Source organism: Ciconia boyciana, chromosome 5 (genome assembly GCF_034638445.1).
Source record: "Ciconia boyciana chromosome 5, ASM3463844v1, whole genome shotgun sequence".
NCBI lineage: Eukaryota > Metazoa > Chordata > Aves > Ciconiiformes > Ciconiidae > Ciconia > Ciconia boyciana.
In genome coordinates, this window is record NC_132938.1 from 71,468,963 (window position 1) to 71,481,937 (window position 12,975).

The 12,975-nt window shown below is 47.2% G+C and overlaps 1 protein-coding gene across 6 annotated transcripts in view; it reads left to right on the forward strand.

Annotated features, from left to right (window-relative positions):
• MAML3 (mastermind like transcriptional coactivator 3) overlaps positions 1–10,932 on the forward strand; it is a 255,894-nt gene extending 244,962 nt beyond the window's left edge. For 5 of the 6 annotated variants that reach the window (XM_072862333.1, XM_072862327.1, XM_072862330.1 and 2 more), the window contains 3 exons: positions 936–1,181; positions 3,350–3,437; positions 6,795–10,932. In XM_072862333.1, the coding sequence (XP_072718434.1) occupies positions 936–1,181; positions 3,350–3,437; positions 6,795–7,786 (1,326 nt within the window). In that variant the 3' untranslated portion in view covers positions 7,787–10,932. The remainder of the gene's footprint in view (positions 1–935; positions 1,182–3,349; positions 3,438–6,794) is intronic. The other variant, XM_072862328.1, reaches the window with a different exon arrangement.
• The last annotated feature ends 2,043 nt before the right edge of the window (positions 10,933–12,975 follow it).

Below are 12,975 nucleotides of genomic sequence, written 5' to 3' on the forward strand. Positions count from 1 at the left end.
CGGGCCGCGGGCGGACAGCGACACCTGCCGGCGGCGGCCGCAGCCTCCCGGGGCAGCGCCGGCGGGCACGGCGGCGGCAGCGGGGGCCCAGGGCGGGCTCGGGGCTTGGGTGAAGCCCCGGGCCCCCGCCGGGAGAGCGGCGAGCTGCTCGGCGCGGGGCGGGAGGGCGCCCCGGTCCCCTCGCAGCCCCCGGCTGGCGCCTGGTGGAGGGCCGGCGGGGAGGGGAGGTTTTGAGATTTACCCCCTGGCCTTCTGTCGCTTCACTTTCCCAGCACTAAAAGGCAGCAAATTGGATTAGAAACATAAAGAGAGAGCAGGGCGGGTTTAGGAGAGGGTGTCTGTGGCACCATGTGCCCTGCATCCTTTCAGCTACGCACTTGCGGTCCATTGCTGCGGGATGGAAATCTTAAATAAACACATTAAGTGGTTAAATCCTGAGATTCTGATGCAATATAGGGGGAATTAATGCTGCCAGCTCCCGCTACTCATCGTGTGCACCTAAAACCTTGGCTCCTCAATTCAGAGGACTGTGCAAAACTGCTGCGATGGAGAAAGGGAAACGGAGAGAAAGTATATTTCTTGTCTCCATGATGAGGGAGGAGAAGTTTGGAAAAACATTGTTCTGAAGTTACGTATCCTGAATGAAAATAAATCTAGTATACAACTTTATTATTTCATTATTAATGAATTGTAAAGTGCTCTTGCTTTACCTGAGGGGGCTTTGAACTCCAGGAGTGAAGAGGAACCTGCCACCTGCTCCCTGTGGGGAACAGCCCATGGTTTGGGCACCAGCCACAAGCATCTTTCCAAGGACTCTTACTCTCTTCAAGCTCCAGTCTTCACCCACAGACTTGATGCTTCTTGTTAATGAGCCGTAATTTCCCTTGCCCATGGAGCACCCTTAGTAACAAGGCCTTCTCTCTCTCTTTGCACAGGAGCAGCATCAAGTGGGATTGTCTCGGACCACAGGGCCTATGCAGCCTTCTGTCCCACCGGGCTCCAGCAGCGTGGTCACAGGCACGAGCACTGGGGGTCCCTTCCTCGGAAACCAACCTCAGGCGGCCATCATGAAGCAGATGCTGATTGAGCAGAGAGCACAGCTCCACGTGATAGAGCAGCAGAAGCAACAGTTTCTAAGAGAGCAAAGGCAGCAGCAGCAGCAGCAGATCCTGGCGGAGCAGGTACAGTATCCATTTGTTTCAGGCACTGCAGTGCACGCTGGTATGAGAGCATGAGCACTAGAGACAGTGCAACACCAGCCCTTCCTTTTATATTTCGTAATTCTTTCTCTGTGTCTTCTATCGTGGTATTTCAGCAATGGTTATCGAAGAAGAGGCATCTGCCTCAGTCTTACTAGTAGCTTGGCAAATATTACCCATGTTCCCAGCGGTGGGCTTGCAAGTCACATGGGATTTGAGACACTGGAAAAGTAAGCTCTTAACCTAGTATGTCATGGTGCATTTACGCTGGTAGAAGCAGAGTCTGCTACAGTTACAGTTGCTGGTGCTCTTCCCTACATCTGACTGTGGTCTTGCACTGGCAAAAGCTGTGTACAGCTGTGCAGTGATCTGGGACAAAGAACTGACATGGGTTAACGGTAACCTAGCAAAAAAAAAAAAAGTTAGTATTTACCCAGATCAGTTCCTTAATCTAGTTTATCATATACCAGTACGAGCAATTATGTTAGCACAAGGGAGAGGCAGCATCAAGGGGGGAACCAGAGGCTGAAGTGGGAGAACAGTAAAGCCACCTCTCACAGTGGCAGTGTGGAACTGCATTGGAGCCCGTCACCTGGCTGCTGGAGCTCTCGGGCTTTCCAATACGGATGTTAAAGTACCTGGTCTGAATGGTGATGTCTTATGCATGTTTAACTCAGCTGTAGTTTAAAAGCAACTCAGGAGAAAGTCAGTGAAAAGTCACACTGTTCAGTTCCTATAGCTCATACCCAAGTTTAAACTTGCAGTCCCCTAATGTTACCCAGATAATAGTCTGATAGGTCAGTAGTTGCCTTAAGCTTGGCTTCACCTCTCTTGCTGGGGAAATACAGTTTAAGACTTGCGGTCTGCTTTAATTTGCATTAGAACTTGTGTATGTTGTATAACCACAGAAATACAGATAGCCTTCCCCTCTTGTCATGGTCCTCCTGAGAAACAGAAAAGTTCACCCCCAATAAACAGGAAGGATGCTCCTAGAAATATTCAGGATAAAGATGCATGAATTGGTTCAGGGGTGAAGAAGCGCAGAAGGGTGAGGACGCAGTAATGTTCCCCCATCACAGATAAGGCCAATTCAAGTGCATAAACCCAAGAGCCAGTCACTGACTTGGCTGCTGAAGGCAAGCCTAAAAGTGTTGAAAAACCACAAGGCTGAGGCTGTCAAGTGCGCTGGCTTAGATGAAAAGTGACGAAGTCACAGTCCTCAGGCTCCTAGCTTTTGGGTGTTTTGTGCCTAACAAGGTTCCCTTTATCTTTTTGATAGTTTCTAACACGTATTTATGAACACAGGGATTAGTACTTGCTTCTTTCCCATCTTTGCCTTTGTTACACCTCCTTGTTTTTGGATGCAGTGTTTGTACAGCTGCAGATGAAGCACCAAGACATGTCCTTTTAGTAAGTGCTTAGTCGAGTATACCCTAGGCTTTGAAAGCTCTGGTAAACACTCTCTGTTTTTATAATCAGCCCTTGATTCTGTTTTAGAGGTATGAGTGTTCATAGAAAATAACCACAGAGAAGCAGTGTGGGCTGGGTCAAGGGAGGGAGGCATTTTGCAATCATCTGCTCCCCAGATATCATTCACTGAAGCACAAGAGGAAACGTGCCTTAGTAGCCCTTTCTGTTTTGGCTCGGGAATAGTCCTAGGCCACGGTGCTCAGGTCAGGATGCAGTACTCCTTGCAGCTGAGTGGTTTGAGTGCAGAGGTGGAGGAAAGTCTTGCACCAGGAACACAAAACTCTAGACCTTGGCAGGGCTGGGGGAAGGAAAGGGTGCGTGGCTACAATTGCCCTTAGACCTAGGTAAGCAAAGTTATTTCATATCCCTCCCTCTCCTTTCAGCCTCAAGACAGTTAAGTTCGCACTGTAGAGGTCGAGATGCAGTGGTTGTAAGTAGGGAGAAATTATGTTAGCCTCAGTGCTTATTCCTTTTTGAACCAAAAGGAGTCCGTGTGGTGAGTAGCCCAAGTGCTCTCAGGAGGACTCTTCAAATGACTCTGCTTGTCTCTCCAGAACAGCTTGCTAGATAAGAAACGCTGCAGTTCTGCTGCAGTACTTTTGCCACCAGCCCCTTTCTCAGCTCACTAATTAATTAATCATCTTTTTCTCTTCTGCTTTCTTTCCCTCATTCATTTTCAGCAGTTGCAGCAGCAGTCACATTTGCCTCGGCAGCATCTGCAGCAACAGCGGAGCCCGTATCCAGTGCAACAGGTCAATCAGTTCCAAGGTAAAAGTCAAATTATTTTTTCTATATTGGAGTCAATGTATGCTCCTGTAGCGGGCACGTGAAAGTTCATGTGTTTTGTGAAGACCAGAGTTTAAGCGGTGTGCCAGAAGAGGAAGATAGGCTGTAAGCACACTTGCATATACCACATATTTGACTAAAGGGGAATGCCCAGGTTTGTGTATTTAGTTAAGTTTCTAATTTCCTTTCTGCTCCCCTCAGCGAAAGCTGCATTTTTTATTTGACATTTGTTTTGCCTCTTTGACATCTGGATTCTATGGATTTATCTTGTTTGCCTCCACTCTCATTATGCTTTTTCTTTTTTTCAGCTAGTGTCTCTCACTGTATCTTGGTTTTACCCCTATTCATTCCCCATTTGATCATTTGATGAGCAGAGAATTTCAGAGAGGTTATCCTTATCTGGAGAGGTGACTGATAAATGTCAGGTGTGGGAAACATAGTGAAATATCTGAGATGTAAATGGAGATTTTTTAATTAGCTCAAAAAAAGCAAGTATTATTTCAATGTGCTCGCAGATAACTGAAGAACGTAAGTACAATCATTTTGGCTTAGGAAGAGAAGTTAATTCTGAGCTTTTGAGGTGCAAAGCATCAGCTGAATATCTTCACTAACCATGGATTCTAAATAGACATAAAATGAACGTGCACTTGCGCAGTATAGTCATGATAGTGTCATGGAACTGCAACAGAAAACAAGGGAGCCAAGCATATTGCAGTTCTCGTTCCCAGGAATTGAACAGGCAGCCAGTTCTGCTGCTGGTATGTATCAGGGTGGCTCCTTCTAATCGCCTTCTCATTTTTATCTTTGGCAGCATAGATTCTGTATGAAATGACTTTTTTCCCCCCAGTAATTCATTTGCAAAATCAAAACGTATGTGAGTGCACTGCCATACATTGAGACGCACGTGTAAAATCTTTCTGCGTTAATGCTTCTTTGAAACCTTGCCTTCATATGTATTGTTTAAAAGAAATGGAGAAGAGAGTTTAGGCTAATCTGACAGAGCAAGGAATTAATTTTCATAAGTGAGCTAATTTAAATATAAATATTTCACCATTTTTCCTATTTAGTCACAAGAATGTAATCCAGTGCACTAAGTTATGTGTAAATGACACCAGAAGGTGGCCCAAAATCTTAAAATCTGTTGCATCTCTCTTTTAACTACTCCTTGTCTGATCTCCTGTCTCTTATGCCAAGCACAGTAGTTAACAAAAGTAGTATGTGAACCACTTGCTGGGAGTGACTCCTTTGGAGGTTTTCAACTGACATTTTCAATTAAAAAATCGCTAAAGATGCATTAAGTAAGTTCTTAACATTATCTGTATCTTAAGCACTTGCTGGAGTCATTGTAAAAAGAGACTGCTTCTAATCATGGGAGGAGGAGGTGATCTAAATTAAGAAAAATCAAGGGGACCTCAGTGCCAACCATTAAGAAAACGGTTTGATAGCATGGATAAAGTAAAAGCTGCTGCTGTGTTTGCCCTGTTCAAGTGAGATCCAGATGGTCTCTCTTCATGCTACAAAATGTTTCATTTATCTATATGTTGGAGCTAAAAGCATCCTCCAGAAGGTTATCCTGCTGCAGCAAAAAGGAGATGTAGGCATCCTCTGCATTATGTGCAAAACTGTAGAAATGACACTTCCTTTATTCATACCCATTTTTCGCGGAAACCAAGCCAACATAAATAACAGGGCCCAGTATTCTCTGTCCTCCATGGATATTTAGATATGTTGTCTGCTCCTGAGGGACAACAGATAGGGCTGATTGAGGAACACTCAGATTTTGTTGTACGGTTCATGGCTCTTAAAGCAACCATTTTATATTTACATCTTGCATTTAATAGTGTTTGAGCCAGGAGTAATTGTGTGCCTCATACTCTTGGAGCTTCACCTGCAGACTATTGTATTTAGTTCGGTATGGTAGTGACTCAAAACCACAATGAACCCATGAAATAATCAGAGCTCCGGTAATTGTTTTTAAATAAAGATAGTAAATACAGAAGCGTATTGGCTTCCCAGAAATCGATAGCTCCCCCCACCCCTGAAAGGAAGACACAAGCATGGTTCAGTTATCTGCCACGGTGTGGAATTTAACAAGGTTAGGATTTTCTGGTTTCCCATTACTGGCCTAAGGTGGAGTAAAATGTGCTTATAATATCGATTCACTAATACACTCTCCCTGCTTTAAATGTCCACAAAAAACAATTTTTCTTCTTCCCATAGACTTAATCAGTAACAATGATATAGAAAATCCATTCATTTATGCCTCCTGAGCTATTAAAAAATTGATTGGCCTTCTGAGCCTGACATTTCCATTTTCAAGGCTTAGTTTTGAAAGACAATAGAGATATTTAAAAAAGAGCTTCAAATAGTAAACTGAAGTTCAGCTGCTTTGCTGCCATTGAAGAAGACCAGTGGAAGCTTTCTCATTTGGTTGCTAGAAGCTGAATTAGGCTTATCTGAAGAAGATAAGTGCTACTGAATCACAGTGCGTATACAACTTCGAAGTCTTAGGGACTCATTTTTTTCTTGGAGGAGGGCGCACATTGTCACTGGTCCTAGGAAAAAAGTACACACAAAAAGAAAGACTCATGTTTACTTTTGAAAGGGGACTTTGACTCTCAGGTCACTTCTTAAAAATTTAATCTCTGGTCCTAGCGAAGTAAGAGGAAGGCAGGCCTATTTTAGCCCTGCAGCTCCTGTGGCTGTCTAGCTTAGGTACCTGAGTAGGTTATTATCAGGGAGGCAACCATGGTTGTAATCATGCATCACGCATGCAGTCGTGTTGCCTTGATTCTTCAAGAATCTGACGCCATGAATCCCTTTGGGTACACATCCCGAAATTGTCATAATTGAGAATTACTTAGTGAGTAAATCATTGGCCTTTTAACCTTGCCAGCCTCACTTTAGGCCTTAAGGGAAATTAGGCTGCTCGTCTGCATTGATGGTATTCTCTGCTGAACAGTGTCCCGCTTCACAAATTGAATACATAACACGATCAGCAATTCCTGTTTAGGGTAGCACTTGAGCTGCATTGACTTTCACCTTCAAGGAGAGGGGACTTGGCAGTTCAGGACAGAGGCTGCAGCCAGAGTGAGGTGGGGAACACATAATCTCTGAAATGCAACTAACATTAGGCAGCAAGCACATCTCCCAAGGATGGATAACCTTCTAGCTCTCCGCTGACCTTCACATGAAACAATAATTTATTCACTCAGAAAGCACAGCAATCTGAAATCCTACTGTGATGCAGAAAGCTCCTACAGATTCTCTCCTATGCAAAGACATGTTAAGATTTACAGGGTTGTGGTTTTTTCTTACCTTCCTCCCTTTTTGGTGTAGGTTCTCCCCAGGATATAGCAGCTGTGAGAAACCAAGCAGCACTCCAGAGCATGAGGACATCCCGAATGATGGCCCAGAATGCGAGCATGATGGCAATGGGTCCCTCGCAGAACCCGAGCACACTGCCCACGACCGCAGGCCAGTCAGACATGGGCATGGCTCCTTACAGCAACGCCTCTTCCAGCCAGCCGGGAATGTACAGTATGAGCACAGGGATGAGCCAAATGTTGCAGCACCCAAACCAAAGTGGCCTGAACATGGCACATAACGCAGGCCAGGGAACGAGGCAGCCTGCCTCTGGACAAGCGGTGGGAATGGTCGGCAATTTTGGTCAGAACATGCTGGTAAACTCTGCTCTTCCCCAGCATCAGCAGCAGATGAAAGGACCTGTGGGCCAGGTCTTACCCAGGCCACAAGCACCACGACTTCAAAACCTGATGGGAACTGTCCCTCAAGGAACACAAAACTGGCAGCAGCGAGGCTTACAAGGTATACCTGGAAGGACTAGCAGTGAAATGGGACCCTTCAATAACGGCACAACATACCCAATGCAGTCTGGGCAGCCACGGCTGTCCAAGCAACATTTCCCACAGGGGCTTAATCAGACAGTTGTGGACACGAGTGGAACAGTAAGAGCCCTGAACCCAGCAATGGGGAGACAGTTGCTGCAACCACTACCTGGGCAACAAGGAGCCAGCCAGGCCAGGCCGATGGTAATGCCTGCAATAAGCCAAGGAGTCCCCACGATGTCTGGGTTTAGTCAGCCTCCAACGCAGCAAATGCCAGGTGGTAACTTTGCTCAGAGCAGCCAAGGCCAGGCCTATGAGAGGAATCCCACTCAGGACATATCTTACAACTACAGTAGTGAAGGAGCAGCGGGGTCATTCTCCAGTTTAGCAGAGGGCGCAGACCTTGTGGACTCCATCATTAAGAGCGGACCAGGGGATGAGTGGATACAAGAACTTGATGAGTTGTTTGGAAACCCCCAGTGAATGGGCTTGTATAGTCTGGAGCTTTGGTTGTTATGTTTGAAAAGAGAAAAGAGAGAGTTGGATGTTCTCCCCATCCTTGGATTGTTGGTTTTTTTGTTTGAATTGGTTTGGTTTGGGGTTATTTTGTTTTCTTTTGTTTTTAATTGTGCAAACTGAGCTGATCTGTAGCCAACTTTGGAAGATTCAGGGGACGATGAAAACATCGGCATCCCAAGACTTCCACCCAGCAATCTCCGTTGCGTGGCAGCACCCACTTTGTGTGTGTGTGTGGCAGGATGGGGAAACTGGAAAAGCCAGGTGATGCCTCTGGTTGGGAAAATTTGGTCTTTCCCCACTGAAACGAGGCTTCGTTGCACAGTGGTATGGGGTTGTCCCGATATCTCCCACCTTGTGTAACTGTAAACACTGCAACTTTCGGGGGAGCAGATGAAAACAGCCGGGAGCAAAGCCTAAAGATGTCCGTGGGCAATTGCACAGGCCCTGGTCGGAAACAGGCTTAAAACCGAGGGTAAGCAGGTCTCAGTGAGCCACGGCCAGGCCCGCAGGGCCGGCTCTGGGCTGTCACAAGGGAATGTGCAGCACACACATGACAAACATAAACAGTCACAGGGAGGTCACCATTTTCACTGCAGGGTGATAAAAATCCAATAAAAGTGTAGGAGACCATAAATTTGGCAGTGCGGCAAGGACAGTTTGATTATGGGACTGCTGCTGGAGATGGCTTAGGTGAGTGGGTTAACTTAAAGAGCTATTTCGTCCCCTTGGGACTTGCAGTAGTGCTTCCCTGTCAGAGCACTTTGGCATGTATCTGCTGCCTGGGGGTGCAGACCAGCAGCTACGGATGGTGTTGAAGGGCTAAGAGGTACCAACAGACATCAGCATAGGTCCTAAGCGGGTCCTTCTCTCTCCTTCCTCCCCAGCATGTTTTCAGTTCACTTCCTTCCCCTTCTAGCCTTCAGTGTAAAGCAGGTGAGCTGGCTGCACTTTTTTTCAGGTGAGCAACAACTGCCACCAAGGGGTAGGTAGGGGAGGAGAAAACCGGCATGAGAAAATGGACAGGGAGAAAATTGGCACGCAGAACGAGCTGCTTCTCTCCTCTTGAGAAGTGCAAGGTTGGCAGATAGTATCACCCTGGAGTGTCTGGGCTCTCGATGTGACGGTATATGCAATCTGATCTTCAGTTCTAAACAGATGTTTGGTCTAATCTCTCTGGTTTGCTGGAACAAAATTCACTGCAGTATTTGAAGAACAGGAACCAATGAAGCACTACTGTAAAGATCATTCATGAATGGGTGAAATAATTGATGTAGTTATTGCAAACATGGGGTCTGCCCAAATAAGCTTTTAGGTCATAGCAACGTATCGCTGTCTCTACTTTGTGGACCAGTCCTGAGCCGCACTGTAATGCAGTTGTGATATGTCTTGCACAATATTGAGATGCCAGCCGTTCTGAATGTCTAAAGCAGCGGTTCCCAAGCTGCAGACTGAGGCTGAGGTAAGCTGTCCTCTGAAACCTATCACCTTTTCAGTGTTTTCAGCTGAGAGCTGCTTATCAGGGTATAGAGTGGTGCATAAAAGATGTTAACGTGATCCATAGTCCAAAAAGTTTGGGAACCTCTGGCCTAATGCTGGCCTCTGTGACCCGTAAGATGTGCTCTGTAGCGAAAGCATCTCTAGTGTACAACTACAAGTACCAACTATCTAGCGACCGATTACCTCCTTGTGCACTGCTCTCCTTGGGCCCAGCGATGCGAGGCGCTCAGCCGCTGAAATCCACGGGAGCTGAGGGGCTTGGCACCTTGTGTTTTTGAGTCCTGCCTTTCCCTATGGAGCACAGGTATGCATCACATTAAGGAGTGGGAGCAAAATGGGCCTGGAACCATCTCAGTGCCCCATTACGGTTCCCTTGCAGGGCTTACCTAGGCAAGGGGAAGTATCTGTTTTAAATGCTATAATGTAGGCAGGACAAGCTGCATTTTTAACATGGACTAGCTGGTCAAGGTGAGCTATCAACCCAGCTTGCCCTGACTGCTAAATTTTTTAAAAAAGCTTTAGTTTCATCTCTTTAGCTAGCCCCTTTTTAAAACACAGTGCAAGGACCTATTCCAGTTCCTGCTGAAGACGATAGGGATTTGCCTGTCCGCTGCTTCAGCAGGAGCTGGGTTGGGCCCTAATTCAGTGAAAGAGAGCACCAGCCAAAGTTTTCAGTCCCTCTCGCGGGTAAGCGGCTCTTGGTCGGACTAGCCTGAACGGACTAGCAAACAATGAGAGAAATGGTACCCTGAAGGGACGAGGGCATCGTGCATATGCGTGTGTCTGTGTGAGCGTGTGGGCGAGGGAGCGCGGAGCTGGTGTGGCACGCACCTGTCCTGCCCCAGACGACAGAGGTGCGCCAGGACGAGGAGGCAGCGAGCCCGCTGCGCGGGGGACGGCGCGGGGGACGGCACAGCATCCCTCTCTCGGGTGCAAGTGACCGGGGGTCGCCTGCCAGCGCAGAGCTGGGAAATGAGGGTTTAGAAACACACAACCACCGCGCGATGGCCAAGTGCAAATCCGTGTGTGTCAGGGAGATACAGGCTTTGGTGAATAAATGGTGACGAAGACTGAGTCTCTTGTCTTTGTAAAGCTTCCTCCAAATACTCCGTACTGGGACCAAGTACTAGAGAGGTAGATTTTAATAGATTTGGGGTTGTTTTTTTTCTTTCTTACTATGGTGCTGATGTATATGTAATGTTAAAAAAAAAAGTTATTTGTAAATATGTTTTTACAATTCTACAGATATCACTGGGTCTACTATCTGTAAAATATATACATATAAATATATATATATATACTGTTTGTTTAAAATAGAGTATTTTTATTTCATTCCTTAACTCATCCTTACTGCAGTGGTATTGCACTTCAGATGACGTCTAATTACTAATTTGTACTGTATCCCTGACAGCAACTTGCTCCATTTTATTCAGATTTTTCTAGTTTTCTGTTTTTACTTTGTACATTAAGCATTGCTTATTTCCTTTTAAGACCTGTACAGAGCTCTGAAAATGTAGAAAAAGACCTGATGTTAACATACCACTTTTAAAGAAAAAAAACAAAACAAAACAAAACAAAAACAACAACAACAAAAAACAAATAAAAGATGGTTATCTGAGTCATATACCAGGCTGGTTTATAGGATCATCTCTCGCCCCACTCCTGCGCCTCGGTGGGTGATCTTCCGGGGGAGGAGGGAAGCCGGCTTCGGGCAGACCTGGTTTTGGCCCCAGTGTTTCTGCATGGCTGCCTCACCGCACCCTGCGGAGCTGCCCTCGCCCGGCTGGAGTCGGGGCATTACAGGCCGGGTATAGCGGCTACCACGCCACCCATCTTGCCCCGGGCTTGTTCAGCGCCGGTAAACCCCCTGCATCCCGGTAGCCCCGCCGGGCACAGCCCAGCGGCTTCCCTGCGGCAGCGGAGCCACAGGTTGCCATGATGAGCTGCTGGGCGGCCAGGACTTCGTCAGGAGTCTGCCTTGCGTTGGGGTCACGGTGCCCCTTTCTCAGAGCAAGGTGAGTTACAAAACTGTGTGTGCTCTGAGGGGAGGTCTGCGCTCCGGCAGTTGCTACGGGGGAGCTGGTCCATAATTGGGCCCGTTAGAGGTGGCAGCTCCGAACTTTTGCATTTATTCTGTGTAGGGAGTGCTTTCAGGGGAGGACACAAGATGGAGAGCCTGGGATGTAGGCTCCTGTGGCTGAGATCTGGGGAGGTAAGGTTGGGGTGGAAGAAGGGAGAATGTGGGGTTGGGCGTAGAAGTTGGAAACGAGAGGAGGAAACTGGGGAAGCGTGAAGATGCATGCTTAGAGTAGTTCCCCATCACCTGCTACTACTACAGTGTGAGAACTGTGTTGTCAGAAGCCTTTTGGAAAGCGCACGCAGACTTGTTGAATTTATATGACCTGTTCAAGGTAAATGTGCCGTGTAGCCTTCAAGGCTCAACACCGATTTCTCCACGTTTGCAGCCTGCTGGGGAGTCGTGGGGGATCAGACACCGGCCCTCTGTTTGCACAGCTTGCTGTTCGGGATTTCAGTGTGGCTTGGCTCCACGTACAACCTTTAAGGTGAGGTTCCCCTTCTCTCCTTAATGTCAGTCCTCTGCCATTCTAAATGCGGATAATGGGGCACGAAGGAGGAGACGGGACCGGATCAGAGCAGCCTGCCGCAGTTACTCCTCAGCAAGTGCTGGCAGAGGGCTTGCTGAGAAAAGATGCTTTCGGCAAGAGGCCCCTAGGTAGCGACTGGCTTTGAAGCTGCAGCAGGGACCATCGTCGTTGCTGATCGTGACCGACAGATGAACATTTGCATCAGCTCACAGCGTATGCTGAACGTGCAGCCTGATACTGACTCCTCGATCAGCAGGCAGGAAATGGTGTGGTTCTCACTAGAGCTGAACTAAGTACTGACACTGACAGCATCCATCTGTTAGAGGTGTATTTTGTTTTTAATGATAGATGAGCCAGTCTTTAACACTTTTCAATCACAGACATTCTGTCCTGGGGAAAAGCAGTGAGTGAGAAGACAGGTGGCATCCTCAACTCTAGGCCTATTTCTGCCCTCTCGTTAGCTGGTGCAGCTCCTAAAATGTTAGGCTCATGTTTATCCCCTAGCACTCTGGCCTCGTGCTGCTGGATGATGCTTTGCAGCCTCACCCCCGCATTTTTTGGTATGTGAAATTGTCCCTGTGCGACAGCAGTCTATTCCTTGCTGTGGAGTCCATGGGGTATGGGAAGCTATCTATAAACATGCCAGATCACTACAACAGGTAAGCACGGAATGGAATAATTTCAGAGGCAAAGACCTATTCGAACATAGTTGGCGACCTTTGGGCCTCTTCTAGTGTGTATTTCAAGCCTGTTCTATAGTTTGGACCTTTGTCTTGGTTTTTCATCTGGTGGCAGCAGTTCCTGCTGCCCATGGCTGTCTGAAGGCATCAGTGGCAGGTGAGTAGGTGGATTTTCTGTCTTTCAGCCCATAGAAGGAAAGTTAGTGGAAGAATTCCCAGTGATTTCCGTGGTTGTTAAATCTGGCCCTGTTGTACTTTCTCCCTGGAGGCAAGTCCCAGGGAGTTGCCCTTTCTGCAGCTGTGTCAGCCCCAGCCTGCTCACCATCGTGATCTGTCCTTTTCCCCTCAGCAGCCGTTAGCGGACCCAAGT